The 22,963-nt window shown below is 47.7% G+C and overlaps 1 protein-coding gene across 2 annotated transcripts in view; it reads left to right on the plus strand.

The window, feature by feature from the left end:
• Nucleotides 1–16,216, plus strand: part of RASSF3 (Ras association domain family member 3) — a 68,750-nt gene extending 52,534 nt beyond the window's left edge. For both annotated transcript variants that reach the window (XM_034643477.1, XM_034643476.1), the window contains exons 2-5: nt 6,119–6,226; nt 8,458–8,686; nt 10,423–10,532; nt 13,460–16,216. In XM_034643477.1, the coding sequence (XP_034499368.1) occupies nt 6,119–6,226; nt 8,458–8,686; nt 10,423–10,532; nt 13,460–13,609 (597 nt within the window). In that variant the 3' untranslated portion in view covers nt 13,610–16,216. The remainder of the gene's footprint in view (nt 1–6,118; nt 6,227–8,457; nt 8,687–10,422; nt 10,533–13,459) is intronic.
• Nucleotides 16,217–22,963: the final 6,747 nt, after the last annotated feature.

Here is a 22,963-nt window from a genome sequence, read left to right on the forward strand (position 1 = left end):
TCCGGTTGAGCCCTGCGAGCCACACGTAACTATTTACGTTTAAATTATTTACAGTTAGAGAAAAGTGAAAATGCAGTTTCTCGTTGCAAGAGCTCACATGCCACACGTGCCACAATGGAAAGACGACTCTTTCAGGCAGCGCGGCTCTGGACCCTTTCCCTCCTTGAAGAAGCTGCTGTGGGCTGGCGCTGCTGTAGATTAGCCATGCTGCTGTAGATTAGCCATGCTGATCCTAATCTGAGAACTTTCTGGGCTCCCTCAGCATCTCTGCCTACTTCTAAGTCTTTGAGGTTGTGGGACCAAAAGTGAAGGACGTCTGGCAGGCGTCGAATGTAAGTGCAAAGCTGTCCCCTGTGGCCCTTGTCACGCCCAGGACGTGCTCCCAGCCGAAAAGCCCCTCTCTGTGGGTTTAGCTCTGTGTGAGATTCTTTCCTGTCGTCATCACAGGGTTTCCACTGTGCACACTGGAAAGACCTTTCAGGACAGTTTTTCCTGCTAACACGTGGTTCAGCAGCATCTAACTTGACCTGTGGAGGGTTTCTTTTGAGCCCCCAAACTGCTTGCTCACTAGCTGCTGGAGAGGACTTGCTTACTGCTGGCCTTAAATGCAAACCTGCTTTGGTTTCTGCTGAGTCTTCCCGTGATGGCGGGGGAAAGCTGTCTCCCAGAGAAGATTTTTCTTTTTTGGTGAGGTCCACAACACTTCATTTGCTATCTTTGTTGGAACAGAGTCTGGAAGGAGGACTTGTAAAGAAGTCGTGATCAAGGCTTCCTTCCACCTGAGCTGGCCCTGCCTCCATTCCATTTGCAGCAGGGGCCCCGTGTTCCGAGACAGGGCAGTACCTGGTGTTCCATTCTGGACCAGGACGGGCGCTTGTCCTCCGGGTAGCGCCCTGGGTCTCTCGGTCTGTTGGGGACATCATTGGGTGAACAGCTGGAAGATGCGATTGAAAAGTACAAACTCATGAGTTTGGAATCTCACCTCAGTTCGAGGACGCACCTGTTGGCCTGGTCCATTACCCTTGAACGCCGACACAGGCTCGCCCCTGAACCTGGCCAGGAGTCCGGGGGCGCTGGGCCCAGCCACGGAGACGTATGGATGCTGTTCACTGAGCCATCGGCGTCAGGAGCTGTGCACCCATTGTCCCCCACCCAGAATCTGGGCCAGTTGCATTTTTCAAAGGGACTGTCATTTTATTTTTTAAAGAAAACACACCAGGGAGTGGGGCGGGCGTACGACAGAGTCCGCGAGGCTGCCGACCACGAAGACGCAGAGAGGCAGCCGCCACAGCTGTGTCCTAGCTTTAAGTGCTTGGCACCGGGCCGGGCGCCAGTGGGCACTCAGAATTGTTGAATAATGAGTTGTGTTGTATTTTCGTAGCCACTCCATAAAGTACGTATTGGTTTGCACATGTTTCAGAGATGAGAAAACAGACTCCGAGGTGTTAAATAGCTTGCCTTTGGTCCCCGATCTAGGATCTAGGATCTAGGATCTAGCGCTGTGATTCAGAGGTGGGCCACAGTGGAGCAGGAGCAGGAGGCCACCTCTCACTCGCACCCGGGAGCCGGTCCTTTGGTCGCTTTATCTTGTTGTTGTTGTTGTTGTTAGATTTTTAACTTAAAATAAAATTTCGAGTTCCAGAGGAATGATAGCCAGAAGGGCATAAACAACTCTCAGACCCTTGGCCCAGTTGTACAGGGCGTTGGAAGGGCCGTCTGGAAGTCTGGATTGAACCTGGGATGGCCTGTTGCGCTGAGGACACCGGCTGTGAGCAGGGTGGGGCCCTGTGGGGGGAGGTTGACGGGGAAGCAGCAGCCCTGTGACACCCCACCCAGGAACCAGGAAAACCCCAGAGCAGCCCCCCCGGGCTTGCTGGATGAAAACACTAGAAGAGAGGGCAGGGCTTATCATTTTCTGGAAGAACGGGGATTCTGAAGCTTTGGAAGCCTATAAAAGAAAAGTGGCCTGTAAAAGAGGGGACCTGGGACTGTCAGAGCAGACACACCTGGGTGTGGCGCCAGGAGCAGTGAGGACACATTCAGACGGCTGCGCCCCATGTGTTTCCTGCCCTTGCCAGCGCAGGTCAAGGTTATGTCTGTACTGTTTTCAAGATCTCTCCTGTGCTTGCCACACAGGTTTTGAAAAACCCCTCCTTCTTTTTCACCTTTTGGCCCTTGTACCTGCTCTCTTCCTTCTGGGTTGCATGTTTTTTCTCCTTCTCACTCAAAAGGCCGTCTTCCCAAAGGCATTGCATTCAGAGGATGGGCAGGAGGCTTCTTCCCTATGGGAGAGGAAAGGGGGGGTCTCTTAATTTTAAAGGGGTAAAACTTGGGAGGTTTTCCAGCTCTAGAGCCTTCCTCCAGTTCTGACACTAAAAGAAACCAGTGTTCTCCACTCCAGGGCCCGAACTCATTACCTCTGTGCCTTTCCCCCTGCTTCCAGACTCCTTCACCCAGAAGCTGCTAAGTTACTGTTTCAGAAGCCTTTTCCCCTCGACCTTCCTCACTCCTACTCAGCCTGTGCCCGACAGGGAGCGCCGAGATGGTGGAGGTGTGGCGCCTGCCGTCCCCGCGCTCGGGCGAGGGCCTGGCACACAGCAGACATTCAGTAAATATTTGCTCAGAACGCAGGCCTTGGTCTGTGGCCGAGGTGTGCAAGTGTTTGTGTCAGTCGACTTCACAGTACGGGGTCGAGTAAGAGAGGAGATCTTGAAAGTTCTCGTCACAGGAAAAAAAAAATTGTAATATGTGAGTTGATAAGGCCTGTTAACTTGTGGTCGTCGTTTCACGGGATGTCCAATCCTTCTGCAGTACCCCTAAAACAAATACAGTGTTGTGTGTCAGTTACAGCTCAAAAAAAAAAAAAAAATCAGGGTCCCAGCCTTTTAAGGTGTTAGCTGCTTCTCGGGGATCTACTTTCCAGTTGATCCTTTAATAACAGGGTGTTTTTCCTTTGAAAGGATCTTGAAGGGCCTTGGGGCCACTTCTTTTCCGTTACTGCTCCTTATGGTTTCCTTGGTTTTTAATCTCTGAGAAGGAAGGATAGTTGTTACACAAGCATGTCTCAGTTACGCCTCTGTGGGTGATCCAGGGTGAGGTTCTCTTTCCAGACCTGCTAGTTCCTTCCGTTTTCCTCAGGCTTCTGGGAATGCTGACATGAGGAGGCCTGTGGATGTTGGATGCTTGGCTAAGCACCTGCAGTGAAGACCTCACTAGGGGTGCCTGGCTGGCTCAGTGAGTAGAGCGTACTACTCTTGATCTCCGTGTCCTGAGTTGGAGCTCCACGCTGGGTGTAGAAATTGCTTAAAAATAAATTCTTAAAAACAACAACAACAACAACACTAAATTGACTTGACCCTGCCTCTTTGTTCTTAATCATTCTATCCCTTCTCCTTTTCATTCTTAGGCTTCTCATTTTATTTAGGCAGTAAGCCCTAGGGTGGACATACGCTACCGTATTTGTGCAGTTAGCTATTTTGTTCATTTTAAAAATTTTATTTATTTTAGAGAGTGGGCTGCGGGGGAGGAACAGAAGGAGGGAGTGGGAGTGAGTATCTCAGGCAGGCTGCATGTCGGGAGCAATGTGGGGCTGGATCTCCCGACCCCGAGATCATGACCTAAGCCATAATCAAGAGGACATTTAACTGACTGAGCCACCCGGGTGCCCCATTTTGTACTTTTTTGGGGGGTACATTTTTCATGGGGGGCTTTGGTTGCCTTGATTCCTTAAAGGGAACCATCTTGCTCCATAGGTCACACGTTAGGCCAGGAAGCACCTTCAAGATGATTCACTCTGGTCCTTTTTATTTGATACGAAGTGAGGGGAGTGCACTCGGGTCAGTGAGCCGAGGGCACGGGATTAGTGGGCGACAGATGCTGGGTCAGAGCCCTGGCCTGGCTGGAATTGGGCTTCCTTGTCCCAGCGCCCTCGTGCCCTGTCGGTGCCACATCTCACACTTGTGAAGTGGAGACCTCTTACTGTCCACTTCTTAGTATTTGCTTTGGAGAGCCTTTGAACAGTCTGTACTGAAAAATGAACATCGGAACAAAGCCTCATTATCTCTTTTAGCTGTGGCCGGTGGCCAGTGAATTGTGGATCGAAAGAGCCGGGCAAGCAGAGAGGTGCGATGTATGTTTTTAATTTCCTTAGAAATAGCCATTGAAGCTTCTGAAAAGTTATTTTAATCTACAGCTTTTTTTCTCCCCCCTTTCCGAACCAGTGACACCAAAAATAGGATTGCTTTGGGGTTTTATGTTGGCAGACAGAATGTTCCCCAAGGGACTCTGAGGCTCCCCCTCCTGCCGGGGAACGGGCATGCTCTCTGTATTTCTCCGTGTTACGAACACTGACCCGGGTGACTTCACTAGGACGCTGCTGAACTTGGGAAGTTACTGACCTGCTTTATAGTCAGCATCCCCCTGTCTGCAGGCTCTGAATTCAAAATACTTGACACCTGAATGAATCAAGACCCATTTTATGTTTTGGGTTCCCCCCCCTTTTTCCCCCCTTTCTTTTCTTTTTTCTTTTCTTTTCCTTTCTTCTTTCTTTTCTTTTTTTAGATTTTATTTGAGAGAGAGAGAGCAAGCGTACTAGCTCCCCGTGGGAAGATGGGAACAGAGACCGGCTTGGGTAGCTTGCGGCTGCAAGGATGGTCCAAAAAGAGACACTTTCAGAAGTTTTATTGTGGGGTATAAATCAGTCCATATTAGCTGCTCTTCCTCTTTTTGTCTTGAAGATTGTTAGGACCCTTCACCCTTTAAGTTGCTACTCAGGTTGAATGTGACCTTGCAGCCTTTTTTCAAGTTTTCAAACATCCAGTGCAGGAACAGTGGGGACCTGTTTGTGTTAGTGGAAACAACATGGAGGACCTGATTAAAATTGAGTTTGATTTTTTTTAAATTTAAATATTTTATTTATTTGACAGAGAGATCACAAGCATGGGGAGCGGGAGGGGGGAGGGAGAAGCAGACTCCCCGCAGAGCAGGGAGCCTGACGTGGGGCTCAACATGGGGCTCTATCCCAAGACCCTGGGATCATGACCTGAGCCGAAGGTAGACGCTTAACCGACTGAGCCACCCAGGTGCCCCCAAGTTTGGTTTGTTAACTATTTGGGTTGTTCCCAGACAAGCCACCCCCCCTCCCCGAGTTACTGAGGGTCGGTAGGCTTTGGGACCAAGCTTCAGCTAAGTTGCTGCCATGGAACAGCTAAGTTACTACTAGGAGGTGAATTTACTTAGAACTTAATCTCTTTTGGAAACCGGAGTGTGACAACCTAACCAAGTAGACATATTCCAGTCTACTGGAATTAAATGCAACACAAGGCAGGTGTCTTGGATAGTTGGCTCCCTGGCGTCCCAGCACACTGAGGTTTGGTCATCTGTGATTGCATATTAGCCATTGCATAATGTCATGGGTTGGTTGAGCTCTTCAGACAGTAAACCATTGACGAATCCTTCAGTGGTAAGAGGGTTCAACTATATTGTTCTCTCCACAGTGTGGAGAGTCAGCGGGGGTGAGACTGGAGAGGTTGGGGGGTGGTGAGAGTGGTTGGGTAGGGGATATTTGGCTTCTTGTATCTTGAGAGGATTTGTTCAGAAGGTAAATTACCTTCTGGTAGTTGTGTATAATTAGGTCATTGATGAGCGCCGGTTAACATTATTAATTACTGTGCTTTCTGCTTATGACTATAGTAAAGCTGTAAAGACCGTAAAGATCATAGAACGTGCTAAAGAGAAGCTTTTGGTATATGTCCATAAATATTGTTTAAAACGGAAATGTCCAGTCTTGCAGGTACTCAGAGAATGGTGTTTGTACAGAAGGGAAAGTTAGCAAAGACAGTTTTACAAAATAATAACTAAGTGAAGTGTTGCTTTTAGCTGCTGACAGATTAGTTTTATTCGATAGAGCCCTCAGGAAGACGCAGTCTGAAGGAATGAAAGCCATATTTGGTGGATGACCCTGAGATTTGAGAGTGAGAGGGCGTGTGTGTTAGCGCCTGTGTGCGTATTTCAAGGTGCAGTGCTCCAGAGTTCTTGTGTGGAATGTAAAAAGAATCCTGGCTTATCTGCTTTTTTTTCTGTGCTTGTTCATGTATGGCATGGCTTGTTTTTCTTCTAGGATGTGGAGAAAGAGAAGGAAACCCACAATTACCTCAGCAAAGAGGAAATCAAAGAGAAAGTTCATAAATACAACCTAGCAGTCACAGACAAGTTGAAGATGACCTTGGTAAGCACCCGCAGTACTGTTTGCGCTAACAGATGTCAAGACAGATACAAACTGTTGGTATCACCATCTGAAGAAGTGTGACGGTCAGGGTATGCAGGACGATAAAGTGGAGTATTTCTGCAGCTTTCAAATTAAAGCTATATTTTGATGTAGCTTTATCGCCCCATCGGTTACTACTTTAAAGTTTTATTGTAAAAGTTTTTGTGATCCCTCTGAAGGATTCGTAGCACTGAGTATTGCCATTGCCTGTTTAACGCAAAGGTGGTAACTCAAATTCTAATAAGGTTTAGGTCAGTTTTATCTCGTGCAATTAAATCTGGAAATGTCGGGAAAAGGATTTCATGCCCATGAAGTAGAACATAATTGAGCTAAGATTTCTCTCGGCTGGGTGTCGTGGAAGATGGCGACTGTAGTACTCCCCTCGTCCACGTTGTCGTTTCGGGCTCCTGCAGTGTGGTGCCCAACGCTGAAGCTCAGTGGGGAGCGAGGGTGTAGGAAGACGGAGCACAGGGCTTAGTGGCAGTAGGAGGAGAGCCAGCAACAAAGCTGGGGTATGTATGTGCCTCACCCTGGACTGGCGTCTCTGACTTTCCTCAAGGCGCCTGCCGTCCCCTGGTGCCCGTTTCCAGGGCCCTTGCACTTCTGCCTCTCAGGCTGTTGACTGTGAACGGACAGTCCAGCAAAGGACACGGTGACTTGTTTAGAACAGGCCCTGCTGAATTCTGTGACCTTTGGGGAGGAGCGTTACATACAAACCCTTGCGATGGAGGATCCCTCGCCAGTGGCACTCCCCCGAAAGGGGGGAAGTGGGACGCGTGATCCCGGGATTGTTCTTCATTACTCCAACAGTGATTCTGTTTCAGATGCACTTTTCATCAAAGGAGAAATACCCCACTCGCCATGGGTTCTTCTTTCCTCCCTCATGGAGATGAAAACATGCAAGTTTCCATCTCGTTTCAAAAATAGAAATTTGAAGTGTTGTGTAATACCTTCCACAAGAATGAACGAATGAATTAGTATTGTAAATTGATCTTGTGGGAAGGAAGAAAGATAATGGACCAAAAAGGAGGTTTTTTATGTTTTAATTTAACTGGCTGATTTTTGTATAACACCTGAGGCTTTGTTTTAATAAAACATTCGAATGCATTTTTTTTTCCCTAAATATCCTGGATGTAAAAAGGAAAAGTGAAGATTAGAGCATGATTACTATTTTTGGTAACTAAGAAATAGTAAGTCTCTACCATCAGTTAAGACAAGTGCTAAACTCAGCAAGTTGTGTGTATTAAATATGTGCGGTTTATTTGTATAAGAAGCATACCTCGGTGAAACGGGTAAAAATAGTATGTAAAAGGAGGTGTAAATACCATGTTAAGACAAAAAAGACAAGTGCTTACAGTATCTGTAGTTCGCATTGCAGCCTCAGCTGGTTTTGCACTGTTGCTGCTTGAGGCATCTGGGATGCATTGTCACGCACCCCGCACTGTGGGATGCGTGCTGTGTCCACGCATTTCGGTGAAGTGGGTCCTCTAGAACATACCATGATAGCCACTAGGAATGAGATAGCTTGTTGGCCTACTGTCCCCTGCAGGCTTGTTTGGGTGTTTCCAAGTCCCCCAGAGACCTTCCTTTTCTTTCTTTCTTTTCTAAAGATTGTTTTTATTTGAGAGAGCACACGGCGGGGGGCGTGTGCGCAGGTGGGGGGAGGGGCAGAGGGAGCGGGAGAAGCAGGTTCTCCGATGAGCAGGAAGCCCGATGCAGGGAGTCCAGCCCAGGTCTCCGAGGTCATGATCTGAGCTGAAGGCAGACGCTCAGCTGACCGAGCCAGCCCGGCGCCCCATGACCTTCCTTTTCTGTGTCCTAGCTGGTCCCCAGCTGCACATGTTTCCTCTGAGCATTTGGCCCCGAAGTGTCCCGCACGCGTGCGTCTTGGGATTTGGCTGGCCTCTGCTCCGGTGGACTAACCTCTCCAGCGGGTCCTGACCTTTCACATGGGGCTTCAGAGGCGTCTGTCTCGGCCTGCAGTCCCCACAGCCCGAGGAGGCTTCTGTCGCCACACCTGCCCTCCAGACCCTGTCTCTGGAAGCACTTTGCCGGGGTGATGTTAGCCTCCCTCAGATCCTTCCCTCAGGGCCGATCTTGAGTGAAGTTCTGTCACAGAGCAGTCAAAGCAAAGAACAAGAGAAAGAGTGTCTTGCCTTCCATCTCTAACTGTGCTGTGCTTCCTGCTTCAGAATGCAAATGGGATTTACACTGGCTTCATTCAAGTCCAGATGGAGCTTTGCAGACCTGCAGAGACTTCTGGAAAACTCGCTCCCAGTAGCAATGGCTGTATGAACACACTTCACATCAGCAGCACCAACACCGTCGGGGAAGTGATCGAGGCCCTGCTCAAGAAGTTTCTCGTGACCGAGAGCCCTGCCAAGTTTGCACTTTATAAGCGTTGTCACAGGGAAGACCAAGGTACGCTGCCAGGCCTGAGATGAAAGTGGTCTCTGCGTTTTCATCTCCATCCTCACGAGCAGCAGGAGCGCTGCTGGGTGTGTGTATCTCAGAGCCCAGGGACAGGTTCTGGAAGCCATGGTGTTCGTGACTCACACTTCTCGTGTTTCCTGGTATCCCGTATTCTTGAGCCGGGCAGCTGTGGGTCTGAGGAGCTGTGAGGCATGCACACGCGATGGGCATTTGTGGAGCATGTTGTGATGGGTGCATGAGGTGAGGGGGGATAGCTTTGAATTTTTTTTTTTTCTTAAAGCCTTAATTTTGATGCTCTTCTGGACAGAAAAGAATGCCTCTGTGCTTGAGGGTTTCACTCGTACATTCCACATTTGATGTGCATCTGAACATGGGGTGGTCTGGGGGACTTGCTTCCTCTGAGATTCGGAGGAATGGGGAGGCGCGTGTGTGTTACTGCACGTTTCAGACTTACTGATGTCACTGGCACAGCCCTGGGCCCTTGTGTTTCCTGAGCTCGCCTCCCCTGCCATGGCACTGGGGCAGTGTGGCACCCAGCCCCCCGGGGCATGTAGTGGGTGAACAGCATTCTCCTCTGGGGTCTGCCTGTCTGAACTTCACACCCACAGTCAGCGGGTGGAAAGAGAATGTTCGGTAACGGTGCGAAACTGAGTGGCAGTCCAGGTCAGGTAGTTGAGCAGAAATCGATAACCAGTGGTGGACGACCGTGACTCAGGGAGCCACCAGGTGCTCCTTTGAAAATGGTACAGATGTGTGAGCAGTCGGCTACTTAAACTGTTTCTTGGGGGTAAGGCCTATAGCAGCAATGGAGGAAATAATGTCAACTTGACATGCTAGAAATCTCCTCTCTTTGGTTTGGGGATGAAACACGGCCAGTTGCTGAGCGAGCAAACTTTTTTTTATTTTTTTTTTTGAACCCAGACTGTGGGCTGGGCCCTGCCCAGTACAAAGAGGAATGGGCCAAGGTTCCTCCCCTTTAGGAGGCCCCAGGCTCAGAAGTGTGGGGTTTACATCTCCAGGGAAATCAGTAGCTAGGGTGCAGTTGTATGCAGAAGTACCACGGTACCGTAGAGGGGCTCAGATGGTATCGTATCTTGCCGGCCTCGTCGGCTGCCCGCTGCACTTGAGCTGCACAGACGGACAGTGATGGCACCCTGTTGAAATATTACCCTCATGGCTGGCAAAATCTGTGAACATGGCAGGCAATGCTAGTACCCTGTGTGTGTGTGTGTGTGTGTTGCAGGAGACCCATACAGCTGTGCCTGCAGCCAGCAGAGCCTGCGTTCTGACTCCTTGTTTTCTATGCAGCTGCTCATAATTCTAAATTAATCTGTAGAGAGATTCGCTCTGATTCGTGTTCTTTGGATGGTATATTTTTACTGTTTCTTCAAGGGGTTGCAGATGCTTTCATGAGTGTATTTATATTGCTTTCTAAAAGGAGGAGCAGAATGAATTACAAGCCCATCTTGGGACTAACTAATACCATTTAAATTCATTCTTGAGAATACTTCCTTTTCAATCAGGGCACAGTGCTATTTAGCTAGAATGGAAATATCATAGATTTCATTCCCCTGCAGGCTGTTCATGGTGATAGGAGGAGGAGGACGGTGACTTGGTGGCTGGGTGACAGGGCTGTTGCCTTGATCAGGAGGAGGGGATGGAAGGCGAGGCGTCTGGTCTAGGGAACGAGGAAATACTCTGTAACGGGCTGTTTGCTTCCGCAGTCTACGCCTGCAAGCTCTCGGACCGGGAACATCCGCTCTACCTGCGTTTGGTAGCTGGGCCCAGAACAGACACACTGAGTTTTGTTCTTCGTGAACATGAAATTGGAGAGGTGAGTGTGTGTTCATTCTTGCTTTCACTGTATAGAGCAGCTGGCCCTGTTCTGCTCTAGTCTAGTGATTTTATTCCTGCCCGGGGCGGGGCGGGGGCAGGCAGGAGGCCAGAGAGTGTGCCTGCGCATGCGCGTCTGTCTGTCTGTCTGTATCTCTTGGGATGGGGAGAGCTGGTCTGTGGAGGGCAGCTTTCTCTGTGTTTTCGAATTGTCAGAAATGAACCCAAAGTTAGCCTACTATATATATATATACACACACACACACACACCACTTTTTTTTTTTAAACAATATCTGTATCTCTTGGTTTATAATTTTCAGAGGTGGGGAGAGAGCAAGTAAGAAACCTTCCTCCCACCCGAAGAGCCCTTTTCACTCCTCCTACCTCCAAATTACCCTCCTCCAGTTAAATATGAAAGTCGATACTCTCCATATGTTTGCTACTAACATCTCCAGGCTCATTCGTTTAAGGAGATATAAAAGGCAATCAAAAAATGAAATTAAAAAAAAAATGCAGTTTCTTTACCATGGAAGACGTGTAACTTTCTAGAATCTTTTCTTCTTGCCAGAGTGGTTTAGAAATTATGTTTGTATATGCATCATTTGCCATTTTCTCTCCAGGGAGGATTGAATTTAGGCCAGTTCAGTTGGAGGAAAAAAGCACTTTATACCATCCTTCTAGATCAAATGCCAGCTTTAAAACAGCACTTGAGTAAATCTTGCAAGCCCTGGTCTCCGTCTTCTGCCTGAACAGAAAGTGGCATGAATTGTCCTTGCAGAACACTGTGTGATGCAGTGAGAATAGTTTCCACATTGAAAGTTAGTAAACCAGGACTCCGCTTCCTGCTGTTCCTCTTGTTAGTTTAGGAGCACGACCTTGCGTAAATCTTCCCGTCTTTTTAGCCCTCAGTTTTGAAATCTGTAAAGTGGGACTAAAGACGTTAAAAGGTGGTTTTGAGTCACAAATTAAAAAAATATATAAACATGCCTTGTAAATCGTTTATATATCTGTAAGTTGGAGCTTGATTTGGGGGAGTTTAGGAAGACAGTGCTGTTTTAATTAACGGAATATTCTGATGTAGAAAGTTTTGTTTTCCTACTCCATGTTTCTTTTTCTTTTTTTTTTTTTTTTTTTTAAAGATTTTTTTTTTTTTTTTGACAGAGNCAGAGAGAGAGACAGCCAGCGAGAGAGGGAACACAAGCAGGGGGAGAGGGAGAGGAAGAAGCAGGCTACCCGCGGAGGAGCCCGATATGGGGCTTGATCCCATAACGCCGGGATCATGCCCTGAGCCGAAGGCAGACACTTAATGACTGAGCCACCCAGGCGCCCCTCCTACTCCATGTTTATTTTCTTTAATAACCAGGTCAGAATTCTCCAGAAAGCCTTCTACCATTGTGCCTACTTGGTGGTTATTCCATATGTTCCATCTGTTCTACTTGTGTTAGGTTATCTTGGGTCCTTTCCCTCCCCACACCCTTGGGAGTTTCCTGTCAGAAATTGTTCCTGGGGCGCGTAGGTGGCTCAGTCCATTGAGCATCCCACTCTTGATTTCGGCTCAGGTCATGGTTTCTGGGTTGTGAGCCTGGGGGCGTTGGGCTCACTGCTCGGCACCCAGCAGGAGTCTGCTTGGGATTCTTTCCCAGCCCTGCCCCCGCTTGTGTGCGTGCACTCATGCTCGCTCTCTCTCTGATAAATACATCTTTGGGGGAGGAAAAAGAAGAAATTGTACCTGCTGGTCAAGCCAGTGATTCTCAGCCCAGGACCCAGGACCCCCTTTTGGAAGGGGAGGATGTGTCTTAGAAGGGGAGGATGTGTCGTTTGAAAAAAACAAACAAAACCCTCCCTGGTGATGCCAGGTACCTTTCTTGACCTTTACTGATCAATTAAAAATTTTTTCTTAAACCCCACAAATGTTTGTTCTGTGCCTGCGAGGTACCAGGTGCTGTTGGGGAAACCAGTCAGAGACTCGGGCAAGTGGCAAAGCCCAGAGAGTGAGAAGCACTGTAGCTGGAGTGTAGGTAGAGTGTAGGTGAGGGGAATGCTAAGCAAATCATTGTCATAATTTTTAAATCCTTTGTGATTCGGGCTACCATTGCTCAGTGAGAGCTTCTAATAGACCTCATCCTGGGTGGAAAGGGAGGAAGGAAATCGTGGAGGACTTCTTTGAGGAAGTGGCATTTAAGCTGAGACTTGAAGGTTGAGTAGGCGTTTGCCACACAGAGTGGAGAACATGGGTAAAGCTACTGAGGGTAATGTAATGAGTGGGACAGAGAGAGGGGAGCTAGAGGGGTCAGGGTCTTTCAGACTTATCAGGAACAACCAGGGGATGCCATGGAAGGATTCTAGCAGGGGAGGGGCATGCCTAGGTTTGCATTTTACAAAGAGTATTGATATTCAGCCTGGTTGCTGGGGAACAGATGGGGGAATGGAAGAGTGGAGTAAGGAGGTCATGGGCGAGGTTCTCCCGGGCTGGAGAAGAGGATGGTGAATACGTTGGGGGCAGCAGAGGCAGTAGAGAAGAGCAGGCCAGTTGGAGAGCTCCTTAGGAGCTGGTAAGATTGTGGGAGGTGAGAGAAGGTGGCAGTGATGGTGGTGAGTGCAGGGAGAGGGTGAGGGGAGAGGTTTCTGAGGCCTCTGTGGTCAGGTGGAGAGGGGCCCGGTCAGCCTTCAAAGCGTCTGTCTAGTACACCGAGGTCCCTGAGGTCTTTGGCCCCAGGGAGGGCTGTTGTGGAGAGCTGGCGGGGGGGGGGGGGGGGGGGGGGGGGGGGGGGGGGNTGCGGGCCAGCCTGGGTGCCCTCGGGAGGGAGGGCTGGGGTACTGGGGGAGGGCTGGAGTGGGAGGGAAGTCCCGCGCCCCCCATGTGCTCAAGGCCGGCGTGCCTACGTTCTGACTTCAGTACCTGGCATCTCTCCTTGTGTCCTTGCACAGTGGGAAGCCTTCAGCCTTCCAGAACTGCAGAATTTCTTGCGGATCTTGGACAAGGAGGAAGACGAGCAGCTGCAGAGTCTGAGGCGGCGCTACGCGGCCTACCGGCACAAGCTGGAGGAAGCCCTCAGCGAGGTGTGGAAACCCGGCTAAGCGCGGCGCCCCTGCCGCTCGGACCGGACCGAGAGGCGCGGGCGCAGCAGACGTGCCGGCAGCCGGTGTCTCTTGTCGGGAACGCACTCTTCTTGCCCCGCGATGCCGGGGTCTCCCCCCGCCTTGATCCCTAGATCTAGTTCCCTCCACCGGGCACGCAGCGTCCGCACCTGCGGCCTCCTCTGTCCGGATTCTGCCGCTTGTTCGCCCGCAGCACTGGGGCCGCCCCCCGGGCAAGCTGTGAATCTGTGGTCTCGGGAGCGTCTGGCCTGCTTGGAAGCAGGACTCTGGGTTCTGTTTTTTTATTTTATTCCTTACTTTGTTCTAGTTAATTATGTGATGATGAAGTTAAGCGTAAGGATGTGCAAATGATTTTTTTTTTTTAAAGCTTAACAAGGAATCTCTCTGAATACTTGTCCTATGTTGAAACTACCTGTCCGTTTTTTGTTTTTTGTCTTCAAATGTCAGAGGAAGCGATCTATGCGAATTGAAAGGCACCGGAAACTAGGAACTCTGAGGCATTTGGGGAGGGTTTTGTGAGGAGTTTGGCAGAGAACGGAAGAGCAAGTTTGGAAGAAGGCGCCAGTGGCAGCAGGGAGCTCTCCGGGGCTGTGGTTTGGGTGAGGAGTGGATGGTCGTGGAGAACGGGGTATTTGGTTATGACGTGAAAGCGAAAGCATTCGGTTTTGAGATGTTAAACCCATTGTGTAGTATTGCTTGATTTGCTGGTGAGTAAGATGTGGGAACAGAGCCAAAGAAAGTAGGAGCTAGACCAACGGGAGGACCTGGGAAGTCTGCAGGTGCTCAGAGAGCCGGAGTGTCCAGGCAGGTGGACTGAGATGGGGGCCGGGGGGAGTGTCCTGCAGCGGGGGCTGCCCTCTCTGGGGACCAGCCCCTGTGCTCTCTTCTCCGAGTAGCTTCTCCGGCCGCTGGGGCAATGACCGATGGCTGACTTCTCTTGCCTTATGGTCCCAGTCTCCCCTGCCCTGGCTGTTTTGAGTTGAAAAGGAGTCTGGGTAGGGCGGCTGTTTTCCTGTTAGCTGGGGGAGTTGTCGGGTAGAGAGCTCACAGCACCCTTTTGTGACAGTCACTCTCCTTCTTTCCCTGTTTTCCTTTTTTCTTCCCCTTCCCCTCTTCCTCTTCCACTCTCCCCTCCTTTCCCTCCCTCTTTCTCTGTTGCAGTGTGTTCTTACCTAAGGTAGAATAGGGATGTGGATTATAGACCCAGTGCCATCAGGTCCTCCTTCCAAAAAGGAGTACTTGACTGTAAGGAGGAGAGTGGCCAGAAAGGGAGGAGCCCCCCCCCCCCCCCCCCCCCACTAGCCGCCCTTGAGCTGACCACGCAGGAGGGGTTCTGTTTGGAAATGCTTTAATAAAAGTGCATGTTCCTACCAACCAAAGAAAGGCCTGTGCAATAGAAGCCTTCCTTAAAGCAGGTCAAATAACCTCGTTTTTTGCAGCAGTCAATCTGAAAACAACAAGAAAGCTGTGCTGTGGTTCTAAAGGGGCCTTATAATCTATTTTAGTCTAGATATATTTTGTTTATAAATTCCCAAGGAATTGTCAACACTTTGGTGACACCTAATGGATTCTTTTTGAAATTCCAAGGTGCTTCATTTCTTTGCCTCTTAAGTGAACTGTGCCTTTTACTGCATTTCCGTTTCCTCTTGGTGGCACTTCTGCCTTTTCAGAGAGCACCCGTCTTGCTGGAGGCAGGCGTCCCCGGTGGTTCTGCTGTGCACACATGTCACTGAGACAATCATACCTTCCTAAGCTTTGTAAGGAGAGTTGGGGGGAGAAAAAAAAAGGTAGAACTAGCTATAAAATATGTATGGCACATCTTGTTTAATTTTGCATGTAACTTCTTTTTAGTGCATCGATGAGGTTTTAGTGACATTGTCACCCAACACTTTACCTTTATTGTTCAGGGAATGCCTTCATGATTTTTGTGCTGGTTTTACTGTTCAGACTTTGGCTTGGGTTTGAGTATACTGTTATCAACCACCTGGTCTTTCAGTTGCCCACCCAGTAAGCTTATATTTCGTGAAGTATTTGTTTCTCAGATTAAGACACTGTTAGAACCTAAAGTAGTAGCTGATGGTTATCTGTGAATTTTTTTTTTTTTTTTTTACTTGAAGTAGATTGTCTAAAAATAGGCATCCTCCTCTGTAGTATCCAGAACCTCGCTCGTTGTCGTGTGCACTACAAGTTGCAGTTTGGAAAACTTGCTGTTTTGAAATTCTGTCAGTATATAATTCTTGTAATACTGACGTTCTCTCCCAAACACTGGTTCCTGCAGCAGCATTTTTCATGCATAAAAGAAGAAAGGCCACTATGGCCAAAGATTTTTAAAAATCATTGTACAAATTCTTATGTTAAATGAAGCTTTGCTGTAATACTGTTTTCTCTTCAATATGTGATGGTACCGGAATGTTGTTAAATGAAGGGGGTAGTATTGCAGGGGAGCATTTTAAATCACAGAAGTAAAAAAGTTATAATATTTATAATTTTGGTGAGTTTATTTTTATAGGGAAGATTTTTCTTCCCTGCAGTTGTTTCTGGAATGGCAAATTGTTTCCATTATTAAAAGTCGAAGTTGTTAGCTGATGTTTGTTCATGTGTTTTTATTTATGATAATAATATGCCAGGTAAAAGGAGGTCGCAGGAGTGGGACGACTCGCTTTTGCAGATCCACGAGGATATGTGCTGGAACACAGTGATTTACTAGGTTTGAGTGCAGCACATTTGTTTTCTCAAATGTTGCTTTTCCTTTGTCTTCCACTGGGGAAGAAAACCCTAGCTGAGTGTCTGCCCCTACAGCACATTCCTAAAACAATTGTTTTAATTGTGAAATATACATACATCCAAAAGTGGCAGCATGTGAACAGAGAATTGATACAAAGTGGACGCCCTGTGGCCCCTACAAAAAACAAAGCACGAGGGTATCATCCCTTCTTCAGAAATCCTCTCCCTCCACCTCCCTTCCTGCCTGTAGGTCTCCTCTCCTTGAAACAGACCACTTTCGGCATTAAAAGCGTTTGTATTTTTTGGTCAGCATGACTGTCCCACGTGGGATGGTGGGATGAGAGAGAGTGTGGGGGTCAGTGGTGATTGGGTGTAGGCTCTGTGTGCACGCCCACCTCTGGGCTCTAGGCAAGTGTTTTTGCTGCTGCACTGCCCCCTAGAGGTGGTGGTGAAACGGGCAAGGCTGCACCCACTGGTGAGGGGAAAACATACCAAGTACCATAGATGTTTTAGAAGTGAAAATATTACAGAAAATGATGGCTTTGTATTGATCTCTATGATGAAATATCCAAAGGAATCTAGTTTGGGAGTTCAGCTTGGGTTACTACCCAGGGTATAGGAGGAGGTTTTTGAAATTTTTATCCCTTAAAGGGAGTTAGTTTCCTGCCCTAGGCTTTTTGTCAGAATGTGTCACCAATTGATAACTTGTTTAAGTTTTCTTATTTTGCAAAATCCTTAAGAATGGTATCCTGCCTTTTGTGTTTGGAAAAAAGGGGAGAGGCACCTGGGTGGCTCAGTTGGTTCGGCTCAGGTCATGATCTCCGAGTCCTGGGAGCCAGCCCCACATTGGGCTCTCTGCTCAGTGGGGAGTCTGCTTCTCCCTGTTCTTCTGCCCCTCTCCCCAACTCGTGCTCTCTCTCACACTATTTCTCTCTCAAGTAAAATCTTCAGAAAAAGGGGGGTAGTCTCTATACTGTAATAGCAAATTCAAACAAAGTGTTTACAGTGTGCCAGGCATTATTCTAAAACCCTTAATATGTATTAACTCATTTTCTCCCCCGTGAGGTAGGTATTGTCAACATTCCCGTTTTACGAATGAGGAAGCGCCCTGAGGTCCAGCAGCTTCCCGCAGCCACTCGGACTGAGTGGCAGAGCCGGTCCGGGCCACTGAGCCGTCCTGCCGCTCCACTCCCCGTGGAAGCTCTATCCAGTTTTCCAGTTCAACTGCCGATTAAAAGCCCATTACGTTGCCTACGATGGGCAGTTGATTGGAAAGCAAGCCTCTGGGTGAGGCTGGGATTTATGGCCGTCTGAGCTCCCTGCCGTCCTTTGGTGGTGGTGGTCGTTGAGCATCCTGTTGAAGTGATTAAAAGAACGATGTACCTGTGTTTTCATTCTACAGGTTCTGTTGTGCCGGGGAGACTGACAGGGTAGCCGGGGCCGTGTTCTCGTGGCACTTAGCACGATAATTCCTGGAACCACCCCGAGAGTAGCCTCAGGGGGAACTCAAGGCTGCCATTTGCGAGGCTGGAGCTTGACTCCCGCAGTGAGGACGAGCCCCTCCAGAGGAACACGGGAAACCAAGTACTGAAAGTCTTTAACGCTCACACTTGTCTGGGGGGAATAACTTCCTGCCTAGTTAGGTGTGCAGAGAGCAGCTTTGTACAAGGATTGGGGGGTGGGGAGCGCGCAGCGTTGAAAACGAACAGGTGAAATGTCATCCGCAGGGTTGTATTTTGTTTTTTAGGGGATTTTGGTTGGTGCTTTTTCGTTTCATTTGGTTTTTTTTGGCAGACCTTTCCTTATAATTCTGCAAGGTGAGACTGGCAGGGTAGAGGACAGACCTTTCTGATCTTAAATAACAGTTTCCAGAGACACTCGTGATTCGTACTTGGCTGAGATAGGACTTGGCAGCAGCCTCTCTCTTCCCCTCTTGGACATGCGAATATTGGCATTTTCACATGTTTACACACAAACAGCAGAACACCCTTTGTATACTTCAAGAGAAGTTGGGGTTTTGGCTTTGTTTTTGGAAGGGAGTTACTTTAACTAGAATAGTTGCTTTGAGCCTTTCTAAATGAGTCTTAGCTTTAGTGCTTCTGGGTTTTAAGTGGCACAGAAGGGGGGTGTTTGCAGCCTCCCCTTGTTTTGCCACCCTTCATTGGCAAGAGGGATTAAAGAAACCCTTTGCCGATCCTTTCTCTGAGGTGGAGTGCCAGGGGCTCTGCTTTCAAGGGCTTTCTGATTCTTCTTTTCTCTCTCTCTCTGCCCCCCCCCCCCAAGAGAGAATCTTAAAAGATTCTCTTAAAAAAATCTCTTGAGAGAGAGGGCAGAGGGAGAGAGGGTCTTGAGCAGACTCCGCGCTGAGTGCGGGGCCTGGCTTGGTGCTCAACACGGCTCAGTCTTAACGGCCCTGAGACCATGACCTGAGCTGAAACCAAGGGTTGGAAGCTTAACTGATCGAGCCACACAGGGGCCCCGAGGCCTTTCTGATTTTCAAGTGCAATAAGATTTGCTTAAATTCGAAGAATTCTGGAGCAGCACACTACAGTCCTTGAATTACTGCTATTGCTGGTAGGAGGGCAACAGCTTAAACTCCAATGTTTCATACTGAGCTATAAATTTTTTCTTGCATGTGTTCTCTCTCAAGGAAAATGTGCAGAGTCCATGATTTTAGGTAGTCAGGCATATCCTCTAATGCCTTATCAATAAAAGACCCTTGTTGGAGAAAACAACGGAAGCCACAGTAATCGGGGACTTCAGGAAAGGCCAAGTTCCACTGCATTTCTTCTGGATAAACTTTCTAATCCGGACTTCGTGTGTTTTGGGGAGGGGAGTGAGCCTCAAGGAAGACAACCAGCGAGGGTGGAGGGGTGTGGGTGAGGCCAGGAGCAAAGTGTCCGTTCCCTGTGTCACCCTGTGCCTACCACCCCCAGCTTACTCTGTGCAGTTTCGTTCTGCGCCTCAGGCAACGGAGCAGAGGCACAGTAGGTCTGTGGAAAGTTACTTGTTACGAAGCTGGTGCTCGCGAAGGGACGGTTCAAGATCTGTTGGAAGAGCTCTCAGGACAAAATGAGGTTCCCGCGCTACTCACGGACTGTCTCCAGAACTACCGGGGGTGCTTATTTTATTTTTTTATTATTTTTAAAAAATTTATTTTTATTTTAAATTTTTATTTTTTAATTTAAATTCAGTTAACATATACTGTGTTACTAGTTTCAGAGGTGGAGGTCAGTGGTTCATTAGTCTTGTTTAACACCCAGTGCTCATTACATCACGTGCCCTCCTTAATGTCCATCACCCAGTGACCCATCCCCTACCCCTCTCCCCTCCGGCAATCCTCAGTTTGTTTCCTATGATTAAGAGTCTCCCTCTCTGATTTCATCTTATTTTTCCCTCCCTTCCCCTATGATCCTCTGTTTTGTTTCTAAAATTCCACTTCTCAGTGAGATCATATAATTGTCTTTCTCTGATTGACTTATTTCACTTAGCATAATACCCTCTAGTTCCATCCACATCGTTGCAAATGGCAAGATTTCATTTTTCTTGATGGCTGAGTAGTAGTCCATCGTATATTTAAACCATATCCTCTTTATCCATTCATCTGTCCATGGACATCTGGGCTCCTTCTGTAGTTTGGCTATTGTGGACATAGCTGCTATGAACATTGGGGTGCACGTGCCCCTTCGGATCACTACATTTGTATCTTTGGGGTAAATCCCTAGAAGTGCGGTTGCTGGGTGGTAGGGTAGCTCTATTGTACCTTCTTGAGGACCCTCCATACTGTTCTCCAGAGTGGCAGCACCGGCTTGCACTCCGACCAGTGGTGTAAGAGGGTTCCCCTTTCCCTGCATCCCTGGCGGTGGTCATTGTAAAAAGGCAGATTTTATGCATCCCACCCCAAAGCTGAATCCGTATCTCAGAATCCGCCATTTTAACCAGTGCCCCATACTTGTTCAAGTACTACAGATCTCCAGAGGCATCCCTCTTACGCTTTTTAAAAACACCATTTTTTACTGTAGTTGACACAATGTTACATTAGTTTCAGACGTACCACACGGTGATTCCACAGTTCTGTATGGTACGCTGTGCTCACAAGTGCGGCTCCCATCTGCCACGGAGGACGCTACTGGAATACCAGCAACTCTATTTCCTGTGCTCTTTTCTCCCCATAAGTATTCGTTCCATCCCTGGAAGCCTTTATCTCCCACTCCTCTTCACCCACTTTGCCCAACCCCCCATCTTCCTCCCCTCTGGCAACCGGCAGCTCTCCATATTTTTGGATCTGTTTTTGCTTTTTTCATTTATTTTGTTTTTAAGATTCCAAACATATGTGAAATCACGTGGTATCTCTTTAAACAAACTAATTTTAAATTGAGGGTAATCGCTAGCCTGCAAAGAGCCTCCCTGACCTGTGGCCCTTAGCCCTGGAAAGGAGTTTTACATATAGTACTGTGCCCCTGACCACGGCTAGTTGGATCTTAGAGTGATACAGGCTGTTGATCAATTAGACCTTCTCAAAATTTTAAAATCAGTGCAGGAATTATAGTCAGCAATGGATGCTTCTAGACCTCATGGGCCTTGTGTCAGTGGGGGAGAGAGACTGCAGAGAAAGCAGGAGAATGGAACAGAGGAACAAGGGAGCAGCTCTGTGGCCTCTGAGACGGAGAGTGAATTCAGAACCTACCTGGTATATTAGGGCTGCCGCACGCTCGTGTTCCCCTCGTCCCTCAGGAAAGAATCCTCTCTGTGTGCGCTCTGTACTAAAGTGCCCGTTCCTACAGGAGGATCGAGGAGAGAAACAGGGAAATCTATGGCACTAAATGCCCGTTAGGAAAGATGAAATGGGTCAAATAGATCTCAGCTTCCACCCTAAGAACTAGAAGAAAAGCAAACCCAAAGTAAGCAGGAGAAAGGAAGTACTAAAGAGTGGTAATTAATGAAATAGAAAGCAAACAGAAAACCAATGAGACCAAAAAGTCAGTTCTTTGAGAAGCTGAGCAGAATTAATAATCCTCTAACCGGACCATTCAAGAAAGAAAGCGAAGGTGCAAATAACCAATATCAGGAGTTGAGAGACATCACTACAGATTGTACAGATGTACTCGGGATATTCATATTCATATTCATATTTTAGGTCCTTGGTTCCTTAAAAATTACTGTTATTATGTGCAAAAAAGTGAATTCTACACATTCCTAGTTCTGCATGGTTTCTGAAATATGTGCCAAGTGCTGATGTTGCTACTTTGCCAGTAACTTGGTTCCTCAGCAATGATCTGTATGTAAATTGAATGCTTATGATTAGTGATATTCTAACACCATTTAAATTTACTTTCATATTGTTGGAAGTAGAGTTTAGGCTTATTAAAATGAGAATTATGATTATGGTTCCTTCCCTCTCTCCCTTTCTTCCCTCTCTCTCTCCCTTTTCTCCTTTCCCAGTCAACAGCTTGGAACTAACTGTAATTATATTTGAAAAGTGAGCCAATCTGGGGCACCTGGCTGGCTCTAGAGCATGTGACTCTTCATCTTGGGGTTGAGTTCAGACCTCACATTGGGTGTAGAACTTACTTAATAAAACAAGTTACAAAAAGAAAAATTAGTCAATCTGATTTAACATTGGGTTCTGAGATATCAGTATTTTTTTTTAAAGGATTTTATTTATTTATTTGACAGAGCACAGCAGGGGGAGCAGCAGGCAAAGGGAGAGGGAGAAGCAGGCTCATCGAGCAGGGAGCCCGATGTGGGCTCAATCCCAGCACCCTGGGATCACACCCTGAGTGAGCTGAAGGCAGGTGCTTAACGACTGAACCACCCAAGTCCCCCTTATATCTGTATTCTTGTAGCCACCTAGTTGTCCTTCCTTTTTTTCTTTTTAAATCTTTCAGTTTATATTCTGTTCTTTGCAGAAAAAGAAACTTGAGTAGAACATGAAGTGTTTTAATTTCTTTCATTCAACAAGTATCTATAAATGACCCTGAAGATGTCAGGCACTGGGTGGATTATGGTGGGACAGAACCTCATGGCCCCTCACTTCATGGAAACCAGAGTCCACGTGGATTACAAACTGGTAAGTGCTGTGAGGGGAAAGTACAGAGTGTTATGAGTGTTGACAAGGTTGGAGGCTTCGTTCTGGAAGTTATTTAGAGCCGAGATCTTAAGGATGAGTACGAGTTGCCTCAGATTCCATAACTTACGTGAACATTCTCACACAGTGGGGACTGGTTTCTGAAGTCCTCCTTGGCAGCATGTTATGTCGGCATCACTCTTGCTGTTTTTCCTCCATTATGAGAAAAGAACTTGAGGGCTAAACAATTGTCTCTAAGTTAAGAGTTCATCTTCGGCAAGGGCAGAATTAAAATTCACGGTGGCAGTTGCTCTGGAACAAACCATTTTTTCCCTCTGTAAATTGGAGAGAGTGTCACCTGTTGGCTTACCTCCCAGGGCTGATGTGAGGACCACATACAATGATGAATATGAAGGTACTTTGTCCACTGTGAAGCCCAGTATCATGTAAGGTGATGTTATTTTCCAAGTTCTTGTTCCTAAAGTGGTGTTAATTAGTGGCTGCTTTACCACTGGGCTAAGATGCTTACCTATCCTGTTGAC

This window comes from Ailuropoda melanoleuca, chromosome 15 (genome assembly GCF_002007445.2).
Source record: "Ailuropoda melanoleuca isolate Jingjing chromosome 15, ASM200744v2, whole genome shotgun sequence".
Classification (NCBI taxonomy): Eukaryota; Metazoa; Chordata; class Mammalia; order Carnivora; family Ursidae; genus Ailuropoda; species Ailuropoda melanoleuca.